Source organism: Mustela lutreola, chromosome 1, assembly GCF_030435805.1.
Source record: "Mustela lutreola isolate mMusLut2 chromosome 1, mMusLut2.pri, whole genome shotgun sequence".
Lineage (NCBI taxonomy): Eukaryota > Metazoa > Chordata > Mammalia > Carnivora > Mustelidae > Mustela > Mustela lutreola.
This window is the reverse complement of record NC_081290.1, coordinates 289187868-289209423: the sequence shown is the minus strand read 5'-3', so window position 1 is coordinate 289209423 and position 21556 is coordinate 289187868. Positions and strand designations below refer to the sequence as shown.

At 68.4% G+C, this 21556-nt stretch overlaps 1 protein-coding gene across 3 annotated transcripts in view; it reads left to right on the top strand.

Annotated features, from left to right (window-relative positions):
* MUC5B (mucin 5B, oligomeric mucus/gel-forming) overlaps positions 1-19843 on the top strand; it is a 28976-nt gene extending 9133 nt beyond the window's left edge. Inside the window, exons 18-51 of one of the 3 annotated variants that reach the window (XM_059151729.1) lie at positions 238-493; positions 1052-1107; positions 1193-1293; positions 1377-1528; positions 1833-1971; positions 2052-2165; positions 2839-3018; positions 3400-3639; positions 4338-4494; positions 4676-4804; positions 4905-5049; positions 5138-5181; positions 5261-5458; positions 5653-9466; positions 9656-12646; positions 12737-12792; positions 12926-13110; positions 13329-13500; positions 14165-14421; positions 14644-14830; positions 14934-15159; positions 15238-15416; positions 15485-15554; positions 15741-15841; positions 16132-16163; positions 16436-16616; positions 16790-16894; positions 16986-17023; positions 17502-17618; positions 17776-17862; positions 17956-18078; positions 18319-18364; positions 18517-18625; positions 19023-19843. In XM_059151729.1, the coding sequence (XP_059007712.1) occupies positions 238-493; positions 1052-1107; positions 1193-1293; positions 1377-1528; positions 1833-1971; positions 2052-2165; positions 2839-3018; positions 3400-3639; positions 4338-4494; positions 4676-4804; positions 4905-5049; positions 5138-5181; positions 5261-5458; positions 5653-9466; positions 9656-12646; positions 12737-12792; positions 12926-13110; positions 13329-13500; positions 14165-14421; positions 14644-14830; positions 14934-15159; positions 15238-15416; positions 15485-15554; positions 15741-15841; positions 16132-16163; positions 16436-16616; positions 16790-16894; positions 16986-17023; positions 17502-17618; positions 17776-17862; positions 17956-18078; positions 18319-18364; positions 18517-18625; positions 19023-19227 (11192 nt within the window). In that variant the 3' untranslated portion in view covers positions 19228-19843. Of the gene's footprint in view, positions 1-237; positions 494-1051; positions 1108-1192; positions 1294-1376; positions 1529-1832; positions 1972-2051; positions 2166-2838; positions 3019-3399; positions 3640-4337; positions 4495-4675; positions 4805-4904; positions 5050-5137; positions 5182-5260; positions 5459-5652; positions 9467-9655; positions 12793-12925; positions 13111-13328; positions 13501-14164; positions 14422-14643; positions 14831-14933; positions 15160-15237; positions 15417-15484; positions 15555-15740; positions 15842-16131; positions 16164-16435; positions 16617-16789; positions 16895-16985; positions 17024-17501; positions 17619-17775; positions 17863-17955; positions 18079-18318; positions 18365-18516; positions 18626-19022 lie in introns of all 3 variants that reach the window. The other 2 variants (XM_059151739.1, XM_059151719.1) reach the window with 2 other exon arrangements.
* The last annotated feature ends 1713 nt before the right edge of the window (positions 19844-21556 follow it).

Genomic DNA, 21556 nt, shown 5'->3' with positions numbered 1-21556 from the left:
CCCCCCAGCAGAACACGTGCTCCTGGGCCCCTGTCCCCGGGCCGGGCTGGCTGCGCGGGGGGTGGGGGCCCCGGGGGGCGGGTGGACACTCCCACTCCCACGTTCTCAGCGGGCGCTTCACGCTTCCTCGTCTGGGCCAACCAAGGACCTGGTGTCGGGGGGAAACCGTCTTGGGCTGTGTGAGCCCCAGCCCGGAGGGACCCTCCGGCCACTGACCGAGTGCTGCCCCCGCCCCAGCCAAGTATGTGAGCAGCTGCCCCCAGTCCCAGAACTACAGCTACGTGGTGGACGGCTGCCAGCCCACCTGCCGCGCCCGGAGCCAGGTCGACGTCACCTGCAGCGTCCCCTTCCTGCCGGTGGACGGCTGCGTCTGCCCCGCGGGCACCTTCCTGGATGACTCGGGCGCCTGCGTGTCGGCCGATGCCTGTCCCTGCTACTTCCATGGCTCCGTGCTGGCCCCAGGGGAGGTGGTGCATGACGATGGTGTGGTATGGTAAGTGGCCAGCTGGGCCCGTGTCCCCAGCCTGCCACTGCCCTGCACGCCCGTGTCCCCAGCGTGCCACTGCCCTGCACACCCGTGTCCCCAGCCTGCCACTGCCCTGCACGCCCCTGTCCCCAGCCTGCCACTGCCCTGCACACCCGTGTCCCCAGCCTGCCACTGCCCTGAACACCCGTGTCCCCAGCCTGCCACTGCCCTGAACACCCGTGTCCCCAGCCTGCCACTGCCCTGCACGCCCATGTCCCCAGAGCGCCACTGCCCCCCCGACATCCTGTCCTGAGCCTGCAACACTCTGACCCCCCATGTCTTACCCGACGGTCTCTGGGCCTCCTGGGATGGTTCTGAATCACAGCGGGGCTCCCTGGGAGGGATGCCCGCCCTCCGCCCCTCAGCTGTGCGGTACACAGGGACCCAGCCCCTGGCCGGGGGCAGGGTTCTGAGGGTCCGGTGCCCAGGCGGGGTGTGTGTGTTGGGCTCTGGGCAGAGCGCTGGGTGGGGCCCAAGGGGTGGTGGGTGGGCAGTGGGCCCAGCAGGCTGGCCTGTCTCTCGCAGCTCGTGTGTGGCCGGGAGGCTGAGCTGCCTGGGAGCGGCGGAGCAGCGGAGCTCAGGTAGGGCCTCCCGCCGCGCCCGGGCTCAGGGGCTTCCATGGGCCTGGGCTGCGGCCCCTCCCAGCCCAGTGGTCTCCCCCTGCAGGGTGTGTGGCCCCCATGGTGTACCTGGACTGCAGCAACGCCTCGGCGGGCGCGCCCGGGGCCGAGTGCCTCAGGAGCTGCCACACGCTGGACGTGGACTGTGTGAGTGGCCGGGAGAGCGGGTTGCACCCCAGCATCCCTGGGCACAGGGGGGGGACAAGCGCTGACACCATGCCCGTCCACAGTTCAGCACCCACTGTGTGTCCGGATGCGTCTGCCCCCTGGGGCTGGTGTCGGATGGCAGCGGGGGCTGTGTGGCCGAGGAGGACTGTCCCTGCCTGCACAACGAGGCTGTCTACAAGCCGGGGGACACCATCCGGGTGGACTGTAACACCTGGTGGGTCGGGGACCCCCTGCGGGAGGGAGGAGGTGGGGGAGGAACCGAGGCCTGGCGCTGTCCCCACCCCTGGGAAAGCCCGGGACGGTCCCCTCTGTCCTTAGAAGGTGCCCCTGGGGCCCGACCGTTCAGAGCTGTCACCAGGACCCCTGCCCCTGCCTCACCAGGTGCTGAGGGCTTGAAGCCAGAGAGAGGCGGGCAGTGGGCCGGTGTCCACACTGCTCCCTCTGCTTAGCCCTCTGCAGAGGGTAGCCGGCCAGGGCTGGTCCTGGGCTCGGGGTGAGCAGCTGTCTGCCGTCCTCAGCACGTGCAGGAACCGCCGGTGGGTATGCGGCCACGAGCCCTGCCTGGGCACCTGCGTGGCCTATGGGGACGGTCACTTCATCACCTTCGACGGGGAGCGCTATGGCTTCGAGGGGACCTGCGAGTACACGCTGGTCCAGGTGCGTGGGGGCCCCTCCGTCCCCCGACCCGGGCCACCTGTTCCCGCAGCCCAAGCTCACCCTAACCCTGCCCATCGCAGGACTACTGTGGGAGCAACGGCACGACCAACGGGACCTTCCGCGTCGTCACCGAGAACGTCCCCTGCGGGACCACGGGCGTTACCTGCTCTAAGGCCATCAAGCTCTTCCTGGAGGTGAGGGGCCCCCGGGAGCACTGTCCTTCCCTCTGTCCTCCCCTGGACAAGTGGCCACAGCCGGGGCACCTGACGCCAGAGCAATGCATTCTCTCTCGGTTCTGAGCCAGGAGTCTGGCAGCAGGGGTCCCAGGGCCAAGCCCCCTGCCAGCCTGGGGGGGGGGCTCCTTCCTGCCTCCCCCGCCCCTCCCCCACGGGCCCGCCCCTTCTCTCCTGTCCCAGGGACGCCTGTGTTTGGGCTGAGGCTGACCCTAATCTGGGTGAGCTCGTCCCTCCCTGACCCCCACAGAGACCCTTCTTGCAAACAAGACTGCGTTCCCCGCCTCCAGGGCCGGGATGGGGACACACGCTGTGGGCGCCTGTGTTCAGCCCACTACATCGGGGTGCCCAGTTCCAGCCGAGGGAGGTCGGCATTCACCAGGCGGAGAGCCACACTGCTCTCCGGGGACATCACCCCCACTGACCCGTGGCCCCTCCCCAGGCCCTGAGCTCTCCCTGCTCAGGTCCGGCCTCGTGTTTGCCGACAGTGTCGGGAGCCCGCTCTTCCTTGACCCTGGCCTCGCGCTTGGGCCCCTGACCGCCCGTGGGGCCCTTGCCTCAGGCCTCCGGTGGGCTCCAGCCCCCAAGCCGGCCCCTCAGTCCCTGCAGCCGCTGCCCTGTGCGTCCCCCGCAGAGCTACGAGCTGGTCCTGCAGGACGGCGGCTACAGGGTGGTGCAGTGGGGGCCAGGCGGAGAGCCGCCCTACAAGGTCCGGTACACAGGCAACTACCTCACCGTGGAGACCCGCGGCGGCCTCGTGCTGTCCTGGGACCGGAGGACAAGCGTGTTCGTGCGGCTGACGCAGGACTACAAGGTGAGGGCCAGCGGGCTTGGGGCCCTCTGGGCATGGTCGGAGCCCCCACTCCTAGATCTGGCCCCTCCGGCAGCTGATGAGCCACTGAGGGCCGGGGCGAGTCCGCTCTCCACGCTGGCTTCCGAAGGGCATGTCGAGGCCAAACCGTCCAACAGGCTGAGTCCTGGTCAGAACCCTGCTCATGCTCCACATGTCCCCACGCCCGCTAGGCCGGCCCTGGCCTGCCCCCCTATCCGCCTGCCCGCCTGCTGGCTATAGGGCCCTCTGTCCTCCTGCAAGGTCACAGGGCACTACCCTGGAGTCCCCCTGCCAGTCTGGGCTGGGTGTTGTACCCTCAGGCTGCGCCCCTGAGCCCCCCGTGCCGCCGCCCCCCGTCTGCAGGGCCGCGTCTGCGGGCTGTGCGGGAACTTCGACGACAACGCCATCAACGACTTCACCACGCGCGGCCAGTCCGTGGTGGGCAGCGCCCTGGAGTTCGGCAACAGCTGGAAGTTCTCCCCGGCCTGCCCCGACGCCCCGGCCCCCCGCGACCCCTGCGCCGCCAACCCGTACCGCAAGTCCTGGGCCCAGAAGCAGTGCAGCATCATCAACAGCGCGACCTTCGCCGCCTGCCACCCTCAGGTGGGCTGAGGCCCCAGGCTCTGACCTGGGGACTGGGCCTGCCCCCCACTTCCGGCAGAGCTGGGTCTGGCCTGGGCTGGGCCTCCGAGGGAGCTTGGATTGGACGTGGCTGCTGGCACGTGGGAGGTCCAAGCAGTGTGCCACGACACCCCGGGGTCCGGCCGGAGCATCCCCGTGACCGCTCGGCCCCTCCCCTGCCAGTGAGGCTGCGAGACATCCGGACCGCGGGGGCCGCCTCCCGTCCCACCACGTTCCCCGCAGCCGGGCCTCGCGAGCTCCGGGGACTGGCGGTTCTCCTCCGAGACTGCGCCCTGAGGTCCTTCCTGTGACTTTCTCGAGGACACGGCTGCCCGCGCACAAGCGTGATCTCAGGGCGCAGGACCTGCTGCTGACATGTGGGCGGCTTAGGAGGGACAGGCTGGTGGCAAACGTGTCTTGGGTCCCCTCTGGGCTCTGCTACTTGAGGGAGGGGTGTGGTCAGGGGGCTGTCCCCTCACCCCGAGGACACCAGCAGGGTCATGACGGCCGTGGGGAGGGCCGTCTCAACCAGAGGTACCATGTGGGTGTGGTGACGGTGCCAGGCGGGTGGGAGCCACGGATCTCGGATGCAGACGTGGGGTGCGTGTGCGGCCGCTCCCGCGCTCATGCAGGGCTGCAGGTCCCCGACGACGGCTGAGCGGCCCCTCCCCCTCCCCCAGGTGGACCCCGCCAAGTACTACGAGGCCTGCGTGGGCGACGCGTGCGCCTGCGACTCAGGAGGCGACTGTGAGTGTTTCTGCACGGCCGTGGCCGCCTACGCGCAGGCCTGCCGCGACGTGGGCGTGTGCGTGTCCTGGCGCACCCCGGACACCTGCCGTGAGTGGGGCTCTGCTGTGGCACTGAAGGGCGGGCAGGGTGGGGCCCGGGTGCCCAGGGGCGGGCCCACATCTGGGTGCTAACGGACCAGCCGGGCAGGCCGCCGCGGGACGGCACCAGCGTGCTGAGGGCGGGGCAGGAAGCAAGAGGTGCGCCCTCAGCCGCCCCCCTCCGCGCACAGCCCTGTTCTGTGACTACTACAACCCCGAGGGCCAGTGCGAGTGGCACTACCAGCCGTGCGGGGCGCCCTGCATGAGGACGTGCCGGAACCCGGGCGGCCGCTGTCTGCACGACCTGCCGGGCCTGGAAGGTGAGGGCGGGGAGGGGACAGGTGGCGGGACGGCGGCCCCGCGCAGTGCCCAGCACCCGGCCCCGAGGGCGGGTCTCCTCCACGCACTGTGCCTGCCCAGGCTGCTACCCGAGGTGCCCGCCCAGCGAGCCGTTCTTCAGCGAGGACCAGATGAAGTGCGTGGCCCAGTGTGGCTGCTATGACGAGGACGGGAACTACCACGACGTGGGCGCCAGGGTCCCCACGGCAGAGAACTGCCAGAGCTGGTGAGTGGGCGGGGCCCGGGGCAGGGACCGGGCAGCGGTGCTGGCGTGGCCTGGCGGGCCCTCAGCGCTCCCCTCTCCTCTTCCCCAGCGAGTGCACAGCCGGCGGCCTCCGGTGCGCACACAGCCTCACAGGTAAGGCCGAGGGGCGGCCCCGGGGCTGGGGCCGGGGCTGAGGGCTGCGAGTGAGCCCCATGCCGGCCCTGTCTCCCAGCCTGCACCTGCGTCTACGAGGGCAGGACCTACCACTACGAGGACGTCATCTACAACACGACCGACGGGCTCGGCGCCTGCTTGTTGGCCATCTGCGGACAGAACGGAACCATCCTCCGGCGGGCTGTGGAATGTCCCGGAACCCCGTCCACAACCCCTTTCACCTTCACCACCACCACGGTCCTGCTCTCCACGCCAGGTGAGCCTGGCGGACGCGCTGCTGGTCCCGCTCACCCCCAAAGCCTTAAGCCCAGACCCCGGTGACATCTGGGCAGAGCAGGAGGTCAGAGCGGGCGTCCTCAGCACAACCAACAGCCCCGGTCACCCCTGCTCCTGGGCATGGCTGGCAGGGGTGCAGAGGAGGCTGACGAGGTCCTCGCCCCCGGCCCACAGGCTCAGTTCCCACCGTCACCACCGTGTGTGTGCGCGAGTTCTGCCTCTGGTCCGACTGGTATGACAGCGGCCCCCCGGAGCCCGGCATGGCGGGCGGAGACTTCGAGACGTTTGTGAACCTCAGGCAGAAGGGCTACGAGGTGTGCCTGGCCCCGGTGAGCGTTGAGTGCCGGGCACGGCGACTCCCTGACACCCCACTACTGCAGCTGGGCCAGAAGGTGGAGTGCAATGTGGCCTGGGGGCTGACCTGCTTCAACAGCGAGCAGAGCCCCCCGCTCTGCCATGACTACGAGCTGCGGGTCCTCTGCTGCAGCTACCTGCCCTGTGGCTCCTCCCCCGGGGCCACGACCACAGCCCTCGGCACCACCACCTCCCCCGGGGCCACGACCACGGCCCTCGGCACCACCACCTCCCCCGGGGCCACGACCACGGCCCTCAGCACCACCACCTACCCTGCGGCCACGACCACGGCCCTCGGCACCACCACCTCCCCCCGAGCCGCCAGCTGGCAGCCACTGGCCAGGTCCACCCCTGCCACGGAGACCCCGCCGGCAGAGACGACCATGACAGGGACCTGGGCGTCGAGCAGCTCCCCAGCCTTGGCCACCACCTCCTGCCAGCCCCGATGTCAGTGGACGGAGTGGTTCGATGTGGACTACCCCAAGTCTGAGGAGGCCGGGGGGGACGTTGAGTCGTACGACAAGATCAGGAGCACAGGAGGGGCCATTTGCGAGCAGCCTGTGGACATCGAGTGCCAGGCCGAGAACTTCCCCGGCAGGAGCGCTGAGGAGCTTGGCCAGCGCGTGCACTGCGATGTCGATTTTGGCCTGGTGTGCAGGAACGAAGAGCAGGTAGGCCTGTTCAAGATGTGCTACAACTACAGAATCCGCGTGCTGTGCTGCCGCCAAGACCAGTGCGCGGGGCCCACCCCCGGGACACAGACACTGGCCACTGCGCAGACCACAGGCGGCCCCTCCAGGGAGACCCCACAAACACACACGACAGGCACTGTCCCCGCCGGCCCCCCGTCCAGCCCACGCACAGAGCCGCGCACGACCGCAGCAAGAATGTCGCTGGGAACCCTGGGAACGGCCACGACGGCCGCCACCCCCAGCCAGAGCACGGCTGGCTGTCAGCCCCAGTGTGAGTGGACAGACTGGTTTGACGTAGACTTCCCAACCTCAGGAGTAGAGGGCGGGGACTTGGAAACCTTGGACAACATCAGGGCTGCGGGGGGCACGCTGTGCGAGGAACCCCAGAAGATTGAGTGCCGTGCAGAGAACTACCCCGAGGTCAGCATTGACCAGATCGGACAGGTGCTCAGCTGTGATCTGCACACGGGGCTGGTCTGCAAGAATCAGGACCAGAAGGGGCCTTTCAACATGTGCTTCAACTACAATATCCGTGTGCTCTGCTGTCGCCCGAGCCTGCACTGCCCCAGCACCCCCACCCCTGGGGGCTCCACATCTCTGGGGAAAGAAGCCACAACCAGAGCATCCACCCAGACCCATGTCTCCTCCCCTGGGACCAGCCAGGGGGTCCCTGTCTCCACCACCCAGACCCTTCCTTCCCCTGCCAGGACCACAGAGAGGGTCTCCAGCCCCGGTCCCTCTGCCTCCCCGGGGACCCCGACCATAACCACCACCAAGCCCACCTCACCCCGTGCACCCACCACGGTCCCCGAGGTGACCTCCAGACCGTGGACCTCCCCCGGGTCCCCGCCCAGCACGGCCACCTTCGGGACCACGCTGCTCTCCACGCCCCCGCTGCTCAGCTCGGCCACGCACGGCCCGGCCGCCTCGTCCTCCACGGGCTGCAGCCCACGGTGCATGTGGACAGACTGGTTCGACGTGGACTACCCCACGCCGGGCCTGGATGGTGGGGACTTCGAGACATTCTCAGTTCTCCGCTCAGCGGGCCACGACTTCTGCCAGCGCCCTCAGGACATCCAGTGCCGCTCGGAAAGGGCGCCGCACGCGCGTCTGGAGGACCTGGGGCAGGTGGTGCAGTGCGACGTGAGCTTCGGGCTGGTGTGTCGCAACCGGGAGCAGCCGGGACCCCTGCGCTACTGTGACAATTACCACGTGCGCCTGCTCTGCTGTGAGGACGACGGCCGCTGCCCCAGCCCCACCGCCCCCGAGCCCACCACGCCCTCCCGGGGGACGCCTGTGCCGGAGACCACCAGCTCTCCGCCCGGCACCACCGTGGGCCTCTCCCCGGCCGCCTCCAGGGCCACAGTGCCCACGGGCAAGACCGAGACATCCCCACCTGTGACCTCCAGCCACACACAGACCCCCACCTCCCCCATGGCCAAGTCCACGGCCTGTGAGCCCCGCTGTGCCTGGACAGACTGGCTGGACGAGAGCTACCCGGCGCCGGGGGCCTCCGGTGGGGACTTCGAGACCTACGCCAACCTCCGGGCCACGGGCAAAGCCATCTGCCAGCAGCCGCGGGCACTGCAGTGCCGGGCGGAGGCGCAGCCAGAGACACCACTGGAGGAGCTGGGCCAGGTGGTTCGGTGTGGCCTGGAGGATGGCCTGGTGTGCCGCAACCAGGACCAGGCCGGCCCGTTCCACATGTGCCTCAACTACCAGGTGCGCGTGCTCTGCTGTGAGGGCGACGGCCACTGCACCAGCACCCTGGCCACCACGGCCCTCAGCTCGCGGGGCGCCGGCCCGGGTCCGACCCCCGTGCTGCCCACAAGCACCATGGTCCCCAGTCCTCCAGTCCCCAGCACCGGCCGGACCACGAACACCGCCACGTGCCGGCCCACCTGCCGCTGGACCGACTGGCTGGACAGTGATCAGCCCCGGGCCGGCCGCTACGGGGGTGACATTGAGACCTACTACCACATCCGGGACGCAGGCGGTCAGCTCTGTGCGGAGCCCGAGGCCATCGAGTGCCAGGCTGTGCTCTACCCAGATGTGCCCTGGGAGCAGCTGGGTCAGGATGTGCGTTGTGACGTGAACTACGGACTCATCTGCAGGAACAACTGGCAGACAGGAGGCCGCACCTGCCTCAACTACCGCGTGCGGGTGCTGTGCTGCGATGGCCCCGGCCACTGCGCCACACAGCCCAGCACGGAGCCGGCCGCCGCCAGCAGCTCCAGCACACGACCAACTTCTTCAGGGGTCACTAGGCTGCAGACAACGGCAACCCTCCCGTCTTCCCCGGAGACCACGCTGGGTGGTGCCACCTCCCAGGCTGGCCCGTCTTCCCCTGGGACCACCCGTGGGGTTCCTGTCCCCACCACCCATATCCTTCCTTCCTCCCTGAGGACCACCCAGACAGGCCCGTCTTCCCCTGGGACCACCCTTGAGGTCCCTGTCTCTACCACCAGCACCAGCATAGGCAAAACGTCATCGGGAGGCATTAGGCTGGGGACCACGACCACCCACCCCACCTCCCCTGAGACCACACAGAGATACACTGTCTCCACCACCCAGATCTCTCCTGCCTCCCCCAGGACCACCCAGATGGGACCCTCTTCCGCTGGGACCACCCAGGGGGTTCCTGTCTCCACCACCCAGATCTCTCCTGCCTCCTCCAGGACCACCCACACAGGACCCTCTTCACCTGGGACCACCCATGGGGTCCCTGTCTCTACCACCAGCACCAGCATAGGCCAAACGTCATCGGGAGGCATTAGGCTGGGGACCACGACCACCCGCCCCACCTCCCCTGAGACCACACAGAGATACACTGTCTCCACCACCCAGATCTCTCCTGCCTCCCCCAGGACCACCCAGATGGGACCCTCTTCCGCGGGGACCACCCAGGGGGTTCCTGTCTCCACCACCCAGATCTCTCCTGCCTCCTCCAGGACCACCCACACAGGACCTTCTTCACCTGGGACCACCCATGGGGTCCCTGTCTCTACCACCAGCACCAGCATAGGCCAAACGTCATCGGGAGGCATTAGGCTGGGGACCACGACCACCCGCCCCACCTCCCCTGAAACCACACAGAGATACACTGTCTCCACCACCCAGATCTCTCCTGCCTCCTCCAGGACCACCCAGACAGGAGCTTCTTCCCCTGGGACCACCCATGGGGTTCCTGTCTCCACCACCCAGATCTCTCCTGCTTCCCCCAGGACCACCCAGGCGGGACTCTCTTCCCCTGGGACCACTCAGGGGGTTCCTGTCTCCACCACCCAGATCTCTCCTTCCTCCCCCAGGACCACCCAGATGGGACCCTCCTCCCCTGGGACCACCCATGGGGTCCCTGTCTCTACCACCAGCACCAGCATAGGCCAAACGTCATTGGGAGGCATTAGGCTGGGGACCACGACCACCCGCCCCACCTCCCCTGAGACCACACAGAGATACACTGTCTCCACCACCCAGATCTCTCCTGCTTCCCCCAGGACCACCCAGGCGGGACTCTCTTCCCCTGGGACCACCCAGGGGGTTCCTGTCTCCACCACCCAGATCTCTCCTTCCTCCCCCAGGACCACCCAGATGGGACCCTCCTCCCCTGGGACCACCCATGGGGTCCCTGTCTCTACCACCAGCACCAGCATAGGCCAAACGTCATTGGGAGGCATTAGGCTGGGGACCACGACCACCCGCCCCACCTCCCCTGAGACCACACAGAGATACACTGTCTCCACCACCCAGATCTCTCCTGCCTCCTCCAGGACCACCCAGATGGGACCCTCTTCCGCTGGGACCACCCATGGGGTTCCTGTCTCCACCACCCAGATCTCTCCTGCTTCCCCCAGGACCACCCAGGCGGGACTCTCTTCCCCTGGGACCACTCAGGGGGTTCCTGTCTCCACCACCCAGATCTCTCCTTCCTCCCCCAGGACCACCCAGATGGGACCCTCCTCCCCTGGGACCACCCATGGGGTCCCTGTCTCTACCACCAGCACCAGCATAGGCCAAACGTCATTGGGAGGCATTAGGCTGGGGACCACGACCACCCGCCCCACCTCCCCTGAGACCACACAGAGATACACTGTCTCCACCACCCAGATCTCTCCTGCTTCCCCCAGGACCACCCAGGCGGGACTCTCTTCCCCTGGGACCACCCAGGGGGTTCCTGTCTCCACCACCCAGATCTCTCCTTCCTCCCCCAGGACCACCCAGATGGGACCCTCCTCCCCTGGGACCACCCATGGGGTCCCTGTCTCTACCACCAGCACCAGCATAGGCCAAACGTCATTGGGAGGCATTAGGCTGGGGACCACGACCACCCGCCCCACCTCCCCTGAGACCACACAGAGATACACTGTCTCCACCACCCAGATCTCTCCTGCCTCCCCCAGGACCACCCAGATGGGACCCTCTTCCGCTGGGACCACCCATGGGCTTCCTGTCTCCACCACCCAGATCTCTCCTGCCTCCCCCAGGACCACCCAGATGGGACCCTCTTCCGCTGGGACCACCCAGGGGGTTCCTGTCTCCACCACTCAGATCTCTCCTGCCTCCTCCAGGACCACCCAGACAGGACCCTCTTCACCTGGGACCACCCATGGGGTCCCTGTCTCTACCACCAGCACCAGCATAGGCCAAACGTCCTTGGGAGTCATTAGGCTGGGGACCACGACCACCCGCCCCACCTCCCCTGAGACCACACAGAGATACACTGTCTCCACCACCCAGATCTCTCCTGCCTCCTCCAGGACCACCCAGATGGGACCCTCTTCCGCTGGGACCACCCATGGGCTTCCTGTCTCCACCACCCAGATCTCTCCTGCCTCCCCCAGGACCACCCAGATGGGACCCTCTTCCGCTGGGACCACCCAGGGGGTTCCTGTCTCCACCACCCAGATCTCTCCTGCCTCCTCCAGGACCTCCCACACAGGACCTTCTTCACCTGGGACCACCCATGGGGTCCCTGTCTCTACCACCAGCACCAGCATAGGCCAAACGTCATCGGGAGGCATTAGGCTGGGGACCACGACCACCCGCCCCACCTCCCCTGAAACCACACAGAGATACACTGTCTCCACCACCCAGATCTCTCCTGCCTCCCCCAGGACCACCCAGATGGGACCCTCTTCCGCGGGGACCACCCAGGGGGTTCCTGTCTCCACCACCCAGATCTCTCCTGCCTCCTCCAGGACCACCCACACAGGACCCTCTTCACCTGGGACCACCCATGGGGTCCCTGTCTCTACCACCAGCACCAGCATAGGCCAAACGTCCTTGGGAGGCATTAGGCTGGGGACCACGACCACCCACCCCACCTCCCCTGAGACCACACAGAGATACACTGTCTCCACCACCCAGATCTCTCCTGCCTCCCCCAGGACCACCCAGATGGGACCCACTTCCCCTGGGACCACGCATGGGGTCCCTGTCTCCACCACCCAGACCCTTCCTTCCCCTGCCAGGACCACAGAGAGGGTCTCCAGCCCCGGTCCCTCTGCCTCCCCGGGGACCCCGACCATAACCACCACCAAGCCCACCTCACCCCGTGCACCCACCACGGTCCCCGAGGTGACCTCCAGACCGTGGACCTCCCCCGGGTCCCCGCCCAGCACGGCCACCTTCGGGACCACGCTGCTCTCCACGCCCCCGCTGCTCAGCTCGGCCACGCACGGCCCGGCCGCCTCGTCCTCCACGGGCTGCAGCCCACGGTGCACGTGGACAGACTGGTTTGACGAGGACTACCCCATCCCAGGCCTGGACGGCGGGGACTTCGAGACCTTCTCGGTTCTCCGCTCAGCGGGCCACGACTTCTGCCAGCGCCCTCAGGACATCCAGTGCCGCTCGGAAAGGGCGCCGCACGCGCGTCTGGAGGACCTGGGGCAGGTGGTGCAGTGCGACGTGAGCTTCGGGCTGGTGTGTCGCAACCGGGAGCAGCCGGGACCCCTGCGCTACTGTGACAATTACCACGTGCGCCTGCTCTGCTGTGAGGACGACGGCCGCTGCCCCAGCCCCACCGCCCCCGAGCCCACCACGCCCTCCCAGGGGACGCCTGTGCCGGAGACCACCAGCTCTCCGCCCGGCACCACCGTGGGCCTCTCCACGGCCGCCTCCAGGTCCTCGGCACCCCGCACCTTGCGGCCAGTGACAGTGAGCACCTCGCCCATGTCCGTCCTCACCACCCCGGGGCCGCCTGTGTCTTCCAGAGGGAACCTCACCACCCGCTGCTTCTGCCGGGCGCTGGGGCAGCTCTTCTCCCCGGGTGAGTGCAGGAGCCGCATCCCCCCTACCCCGCCCTGGGCACTCCGTTGCTGAGACTTGTGGGTCCACCCTGTGCCTCCTGAGCTCTCCGGAGCTGACCCTGCCGTGTCATCTTGGGGACTCTCTCCTCACAGGGGACATCGTGTACAACAAGACGGACGGCGCGGGCTGCTCCTTCTACGCCGTCTGCAGCCAGCACTGTGACATTGACCGCTTCCAGGATGCCTGCCCTACGTCCCCGCCCCCGGAGGCCTCCTCGACGCCAGCGGCCTCGCCCTCCCAGCCTCAGGGCTGCGACCTCCTCATCCCTCCCCGACAGGTGCGCCTCCTGCCAGCGGCCCAGTTGGCCGGGTCCTTGTGAGCTCTCTCCGGGTAGCTCTGGCTGGAGGGTGGCACTCGGGGTCGGGGCCGGGACGGCACCGCGGGAGGCGGGGATGTAGGGCCGCACCCCGGGCAGGGAGGGCTCTGGGGCCGTGGCAGGGCTGTGGGGCAGGTTCCGTGGTCCCAGCCGGTGAGCCCTGTGCCCTTCTCTTCCAGGTGAACGAGTCCTGGACCCTGCCAGACTGCACAGTGGCTCGGTGTGAGGGCCACAACCACGTGGTCCTGCTGGGGCGGAAGCCGGTGGCCAGCATCCACTGCGTGAACGGACACCCGCCGGTCAGAGTGTCGCAGGACAATGAGCCATGTGACTTCCACTTTGAGTGCGAGTGTAAGTCGGGGCACGGTGAGGGCAGAGGGCACTGGGGGACTCGCCGGGGGCCAGGGCCGCGGTGCACAGCGCCAGCCAGAGTCGGTGACACGCGCCACAGCCGGGGGACGGCCCAGGTTTGCAGAGCCCACGCGCACGGCAGCCTCTGTGACTGGATCGGGGCGCTCGGTTGGGGGGCTGTGATCCCTGGGTTTCCTGAGTGTCCCTCCTGGAGCTTCCGTGGGAGCACTTCTGGCCCAGCCCCTGGATGGCGCGGGGCTCGGGTTCCCAGAAGAAGCAAGGGCCACACCCAGGGGTCAAAACACCAGCAGGGACCGACTGTCCCTCTGGAGGCTGCAGGGCGGCCTTCCCGCTTTCCCAGCTTTGGGGCTCAAGGGTCCCAGGGCTTGTGGCCACTCTGCTCCTGCAGGGACACCTGTCACTAGGTCATCCAAGATGGCATCATCCTGACGTCCTAAACCTACTGACAGACATGAAGGTCTTTTCCCAGAAAGGGCTCGTTCCCAGGGTCTGGGTGGGGCTGGGGACTTGCCTTTGTGGCCACCAGGCAGCTCACTCCAGGCCCGTTCATAAGAAAGGCAGATGGGGCCCCGGGCGGCCGGGGCGCCACCCTGAGGCGGCTGTTTGCGGTGGCGCCCGTTGAGGGACCGTCCACACCCCACAGGCTCCTGCAGCGGCTGGGGGGGCTCCCACTACACCACCTTCGACGGCACGACCTACTCCTTCGCGGACAACTGCACCCACGTGCTCATGAAGGAGATCCGCCCGCGCTACGGGAACCTCAGCATCTCCATGAACGGCTACTACTGCGGGGCCGCCGCCGCCGCCGCCCCCTGCCCCCGTGCCCTCAGCGTCCACTACAAGTCCATGGAGGTCATCCTCACCACCCACACCGGCGCCCACGGGCAGGAGCAGAGCCTGGTGAGTGGCCCTGTCCCGGCATCACCAGGGAGGGCCTGCGGGCGCCGAGGGCAGCTCCCGGAGGCCCCTCAGGCAGGGCCAAGGGCACGCAGGATGCCTCGGGGACCCCAACGTGGCCGACTGGGACCCCAGGCTCCAAGGGGAGCATCTGCCCTTTGGGGGAGGGGTGCCAAGGACTCGGGGCCCCAGCAACCCCTCACAGACCCCTCAACATGTCCCCAGATCCTGTTCGACCAAACGCAAGTGGGCTCGGGCTTCAGCAAGAACGGCGTGAGTGTGTCGGTGGCGGGCACGACCGCGATGACCATTGACATCGCCGCGGCTGGTGTGAGCGTCACCTTCGACGGGCAGGTCTTCCACATCCAGCTGTCCTACAGCCGTTTCAGCCACAACACCGAGGGCCAGTGCGGTGAGCGGGTGCTGGGGCGCCTGGGCCACAGCTGCCCAGCAGGGGGGCGGGCAGGGGGAGCAGCGGAGCGGCGGAGGGGTGACTCCGCTGTCCTGCCGCCCAGGCACCTGCACCAACAGCCGGACAGACGACTGCCGCCGGCCGGACGGCACCATGGCCGCCACCTGCCAAGACATGGCCCACCACTGGCTGGTCCCCGAGAGCGGCCGGGAGGGCTGCTTGGCGCCTACCCGCCCGCCCCCGACGGCAGGGACCTCGCCCTCCGCGCCCACCACGCCCGCCTCGTCCCCATGCCCCCCCGCGCCCCTCTGCGAGCTGCTGCAGAGCCCGTGAGTCGCCCCTGAGGGTCTGGTGCGTGTGGGGTGCTACCCGCCCGCGCCCCGGCCTCTGACCGCCCCTTCCCGCAGGCTCTTTGCGGAGTGCCATGCCCTCATCCCCCCGGACCCGTTCGTCAGCTCCTGCGTCAGTGACGGCTGCCAGGCCGACGACCCCCGAGCGCCTTGCCGGAGCCTGGAGGCCTACGCGGCGCTCTGCCGTGCCCGGGGCGTGTGCAGCGACTGGCGGAATGCCACCAACGGGCTGTGCGGTGAGTCGGGCCGGCCCCGGGGGCTTTGGCCTCCTCGGCCCACCTGACTCCAGTCTCTGTGTCCCTAGACGTCACCTGCCCGCCCGACAAGGTGTACCGGCCGTGTGGCCCTGCACAGCCCGCGTCCTGCGACTCTAGGTAAAGCCTGCCTGAGGGTCTGGGGCAGACCAGGAGGGCGTGCGAACCCCCAGCCTCAGGACCCCCCCAACTCCGGGCCCTGGGCAGCGGGTCAGCCCCAGTCCTCTGCCACGCCCTCTGCCCTTCCCCCTCGGACGGCCACTTCTACAGATCGAGGGTCCCAGGCCCGCCCACCTTGTTTTGCAGGAGCCAGAGCGGAGGGGGCAAGGGGCTGGCGGAAGGCTGCTTCTGCCCCGACGGGCTCACCCTCTTCAACACGCACACGGATGTCTGCGTGCGCGCCTGCGGTGAGCGCCAGCCGCGGAGGCCCCACGGAGCCACCGCAGAGCCGGGGCAGGCGGCCGGGGTGGGGGAGGCCCGAGCCGGGAGCCAACCCTTCCCGGGGGTTCCCACTCCCGGCCTGCGCCCGGCCTGAGGGGGCTGTGTGGCCTCGACATGGGGCCCTTGGCAGGAAGAAGAGCCCTGGTCGGGGGTGGGGCGGCCAGGCCTGCAAGGACAGGTCCCAGGGCCCGTGGCCTCTGCCCGCTGGGTCTGGGGCCGCAGCAGCCCACTGACCCCCTTTCTCCTTCCCCTCCAGCCTGTGTGGGACCCGACGGCTTTCCCAAATCCGTGAGTGTTCTGCCCCTAGCCTGAGCGGAGGCAGGGAGGGCCCTATCTCTGGGCAGCCTGCTCTGCCCGGGCAGCCCCTGTGGGGGACTGGGGTGGGGTACCCTGTTGGGAGACACGTCCCCATCACGGGGGCTGCGCCAGCAATGGCGGCTTGAGTGGGAGGCCGAGAACAGGCCACGCTGAGGGCGGGAGCCTTCCCTGCTGCCGGATGTGGCCCCGGAGGTCCCGGCCCAGTCCAGGAGTCTCCAGGGACCCCCACTGCTCTGTTCCAGCCTGGGGAGCGCTGGGTCAGCAACTGCCAGGCCTGCCTGTGCCACGAGGGCTCCATGTCAGTACGGTGCGCCCCCGTGCCGTGCGAGCCCCAGGAGCGGCCCCCACAGTGTGGACGGGCTGGCTTCGTGACCGAGACCAGGCCTCTGGCCAACAACTCCTGCTGTCTGGAGACGCTGTGCGGTGAGCCCTGGGCCCCCCTCCCCGGCCGGAGGGTGACCAGGGGAGAAGGGGGGGGGGGGGCTGCGGGGCCGAGGATGGGCTGCCGCCGACCTCCGGTGCGCTGTGGCTCAGTGAGGGGACCCAGTGGGGACACAGAAGGCTCAAGCCCTGACACACCCCGACCCGCCCCACAGTCTGCAACACAACCACGTGTCCCCAGAGCCCACCCAGATGCAGGCCAGGAGAGGAGCTGATTCGCACCCAGAAGGACGGTGACTGCTGCCCTACCTTCATCTGCCGTGAGTGGGGCTGGGAGCTCGGGGCGGCGGGAGGGTTGGAGCCCTTCCTTCCCCGCAGCCGGGCGGGTGCTCAGGCCCCCTTTCCTTCCAGGACCTCTGCTGTGTTACTACAACCAAACCGCCTTTGGGGTAAGGGCTCAGCAGCCGGGTGGCTGAGTGGGATGGGTGGCCGTGGGGGGGAGGAGCAGGCGCAGCTCGGCCACAGGGGACCTCCACCCCCATCTGCACGGGCCCGGCCCCGCCTGCACCCTCCTCCAGGACAGTGGAGAAGGGTGTGGGGGCTCCAGGTCCTTTCGAGCCACATGGGGACACAGGCGAGGGGGACACGGGACAGCCCTGTGTATCGAGCGCCTGGGGGACTGTTGGCTGCCCCTGAGAAGTTAGCTTCGTGTGTCCCGGGAGCTCCCTCGAGACAAGAGTGTTGGGGTGAGGCTGTGCCCTCCCAGCCCCTCCAGCCGGCCTGGGGTCTTGCCTCTGCCCTGGTGTGTGCTCAGCCGGGGGCACAAGCACAATTCCATCTGAAGAAGAAGAACCCGCTCTCTGTAGGCCTCCCCTTCCCCTACCCAGCAGCAGGGGGGTTCACCTCCACCGTCCCCGTCCACCGCAGATCGGGGCAACCTTCCCGTCGCTAACTCCCTGCCACACGTGCACCTGCCTGCCTGGGGACAGCCAGGGCCCAACCGTGCAGTGTGAGGAGGACACCTGTAACACCACCTGCTCCCCGGTAAGCCCTCCGGGGCACACCCAGCCCTGGGCAGGGACACGGCGTCGCAGGGGTCGGGGCTGCCGAGGAGGTCGCTGGGCTCTTAGGGTGTAGATGGGAGCGCAGGGGGGCTGGGGGGCAGGGCCGGGGGAACGGTCGGAACCCACCCCTCCCTCAGGGCTCGGAGTACCGGAAGGTGGACGGACAGTGCTGTGGCGAGTGTGTGCAGACGGCCTGCCCCACGGAGGACGGCCAGCTGGTCCAGGTGAGACGGGGCTCGCTCTCAGCCCCTCAGCCCGGCACCCCTTCCCTTTGGCCCGTCTCTGCGAGCCTCCACGCACCCCCCACTGCGTTGCAGCCCAGCGAGACCTGGGTCAACAGCCTGGTGGACAACTGCACCGAGTACCGCTGCCAGGTCAGGAATGGGCTCCACGTGCTCATCACGAGGGCCACGCCCTGCGCCAACATGTCCAGCTGCCAGGTGTGTCCTGCCGCTCGGCTGCCCCAGGGCAGGGGCCCCGCCCGGCGCACCCCAGATCCGCGGCCGGAGCCCCCACCATCTCGGAGGCCGCGCCCACATTGCCTCCCAAGGGAGGCCCCGTCCTTCCCAGACCCCCCCCACCCCCTCCCAGCGCAGGCACCCGGCCGCCTCGGAGGCCACGCCCACCCAGAGCCCCCAGCCCGCCCCCAGCCCGCCCTCTCTCTCCCCCTCCCCCTTCAGGGCATCCTCAGGAAAACGGGCTGCTGTTTCTCCTGTGAGGAAGTGGGTAAGTCGAGGCTGGCCCACCTGCTCTCCGAGCCCCACGCTGCCCTTGGCCCCAGGGACCCCACCCTGAGCGTGGGGCTCGGCAGGGTGGCGCGGGGGCGGCCCCGGCCCGGGGTCCTCAGAGGTGACCCCGCCTTTCCTCTGTCCACCCAGACCAGTGCCAGGTCCACGTCAACAGGACCATCCTGACACACCAGGGCTGCGCCACCCAGGCCCCGGTCAACGTCACGTTCTGCGGGGGCTCATGTCCCGGACTGTCCAAGTGAGCGAGCCCCGGCCCCTTCTGGGACGCCCCCCCCCCACTGCCCTGGCTTTGGGCAGGTGGGAGCAGTGGGTGAGGAGAGCAGGGGACGGCGGGGGGCTGGCTCAAGCCTGGGGTGGGCTCCTCCCGGGAGAAGAGGGTCCTGCCCGGGTCAGCAAGTGCCGCGCGTGGTTCCAAGACAAGACAGAGACTGGCGGGGGCAGGTGGGAGCTCAGAGACCCTGAGCCCTGCCCCAGGCCAGGTCAGACACGCCCCTAGTGCTCCGAGGATGAGCTCGGGGCTGCCCGGAGCAGGTGGGGGCCATCGGCTCTAGCCGCCCCCCCCCACCCCAGGAAGCCAGGAGCTTGGGGGCTGGGGCTGGACCAGGTGGGTCCTGATGGCGGCCTTGCGCCTGTAGGTACTCCGCGGAGGCCCAGGCGATGGAGCGCCAGTGCACCTGCTGCAGGGAGACGGAGGCTCACGAGGAGGTGGTGACCCTGCGGTGCCCCGACGGGACGGCCGTCCGCCGCACCTACACCCACGTGGACAAGTGCAGTTGTGCCCCGGCCTGTGTCCACTCGCCCAAGGTGCCCGAGGACAGCACCCCCATCCTCCTGACCTAGGGGTCCACCACTGTCCGTTGCCATTCTGACCCCCTCCTACCAGCCCCCCCACCCCATCTGGAGCCGGGACACATACCGCCCAGCCACCGAGAGCTTGGCCAGCCTGCTGCAGGGGCCCGGGCACACTTGCCACCTGGGCGCTCACGGGACCTGTGCCTTGGGGGTGAGCCCGGAGGGTGAGGGCACAGTGAGGACCTGCTTGACCGGAGCTCTGGGAGGAGCCTTGCCCTCAGAGCCCCTCCAGCACGTCTTGGCTGCTGTCTGGCCGTCAGGACCTGCCCCTCACCTGAGACGAGTGTCTGCACCACCCGGACTCACCCTTCTTCGTGCCCGGAGGATGCCTGGAGCCACCGTGCCGACCGCTGCAGCAGGTTCCTGCTGGCCACCTCCTGCAGCAGGACGTGGGCTGGGGCCTGTCCAGCGGCCGCCAGCTGCCTCTGGGGAGCAGCGTCAGGTCCAGCGTCAGGTCGGAGGGCTGGCTGTCCGTGCCCACGTCTGAACCTGGGCCTGGGGTGACCATGGCTGCTGGGAGGCAGGCCAGGGAGGGGTCGGCGCTCTGCACCTCCTCCGCCCACCCTGTCCCCGTCCTGCAAATAAACACTGAGCATCGTGTACACTTCTTGGTCCCGGTGTCTTTTCTGCCCACGGAGCCCCCTGGGCTTCTCCCCCATCAGGCTGTGCAGCACCCCCAGGACCTGTGTGTCCCTCCCCCCAGGAGTGACAGGTGGGATGAGGGACCCGGAGGCCCTCGGGGTCCGTCTCGGGCTGTGGGGCTCTGGCTGAGGCCGGGGATGAGCCCGGGGCTCGGAAACGACCCTCTCCATGATTTCGCACGCAGGGATTTCTAAGGAAGCTGGTCCACGGATGTGGGAAGTCTGGGGGCCCCACGGGAGGCATGGCCACGGCCCAGTGTGTCCATGCAGGAAGCCGCTGCCTCACAGGCTGGGGGCGCACGGGGAGGGGGGCGCCTGGTGCCGCTCGGGCCCCGGGGAGGCTGTCGGGTGCCGCACCCCTGCACTCCCCGCCGCGGCTCACACACCGAATTTGCTGCCGGGCACTCATCCCCCTCAGCTCGCTCTAATTCTGGCCGCCTTTTCTCATCTCCCCCAAGGGCGGGGACTTCTCGCCAGAGAGCTCTACGCACACATGCTGGGGAGCAGCAAGACGTGGGGAGCAGGTGTGGGGTGTGGCCGACAGGACCCCACACACAGCCCCGGACGCAGAAGGCTCCCTGGCTTTACTGGCAGGAAGGATGAGACGTGGCCCCCGTGGGGAGGGGTGGCTTCGGGTGCGGCTGCCACCTGGGGAGGCAGAGGCGATGCCTTTGCTGGTGGAAGCTGCGGGGGCGGGGCATGGGGGCGCGTCGGAGGGGGGGGTCTTCTCCCCTCCCGAGTCCCACGACCTGCCTCTGCTCTCAGTGTGGTTCCCATCGTGGGGCCGCTGCGGGGGCTGAGCGCGGAGGGCCTGCGCTCTCTCCAGGCCACGGCCTGCCTTTCCCACCCAGCCCACGAGCTCTGGGCAGGGCAGGCCCCCTGGGACCTGGCCGGGCTGGCCAGGCAGGCCTGCAATCGCGGCTGGCCGCCCCTCCCAGGGCCGCCTTCTGGAAGCTGAGCCTGAGTCTCCCAGTCTGGTTTCCTGGGGGCTGGGGCTGCGCCCCCACTGAGTCTTTGTGAAACCAGGTGCAGGACAACAGCCTTCCCCAAGCCTCCCTGCCATTCCCTGGCACAGCCGCTCTGCAGACTCATGCAGCCCTTGCCAAACTGAAGTACATCCCTAAGGCTGCGGGGGCACGAGTGTGACGGGCCACGGACCAAGGTGTGCATATACCACGTGCGGCCCGTGTCCCGGGGGAGCTCTCCTCCAACCCTGACGGCACCCAGCGCGCCCATCGTGTGCCATTATTTCTCCCGCTTTACAGAGGGGAAACTGAGGCATGCCATGGCGAAAAGCCTTGCTTCAGCCAGGAGTGAAGCCAGGCCCCGTTGCCCTGGAGAAGGGAACTATAAAAACCAACACGGGGCATAAAAACAAAACAGTCACTAAACTTCAAATATTTTTAAAAAGAGATTTCTGGTGTCCAGATGGAAAAGTGGCATGTCCTCCCCCACAGGCACAAAATTTGCCACGATAAAGATAGAAAGAAATTTGAAAATAGAAGAGCAAATACAAGAAAGTGAACCCGACAGACAAGCCGGAAGAAGAGAGGTTTTGGGGGGTGCGCCAGTGGCGAGCAGGGCCCGTGGCCTCAGGGCGACATCTGGATCCCCGCGTGACAACAATGACCTCTCGGAACTGAAGGCCTGCGCTCCACCGAGTCCTCGGCGAGCGC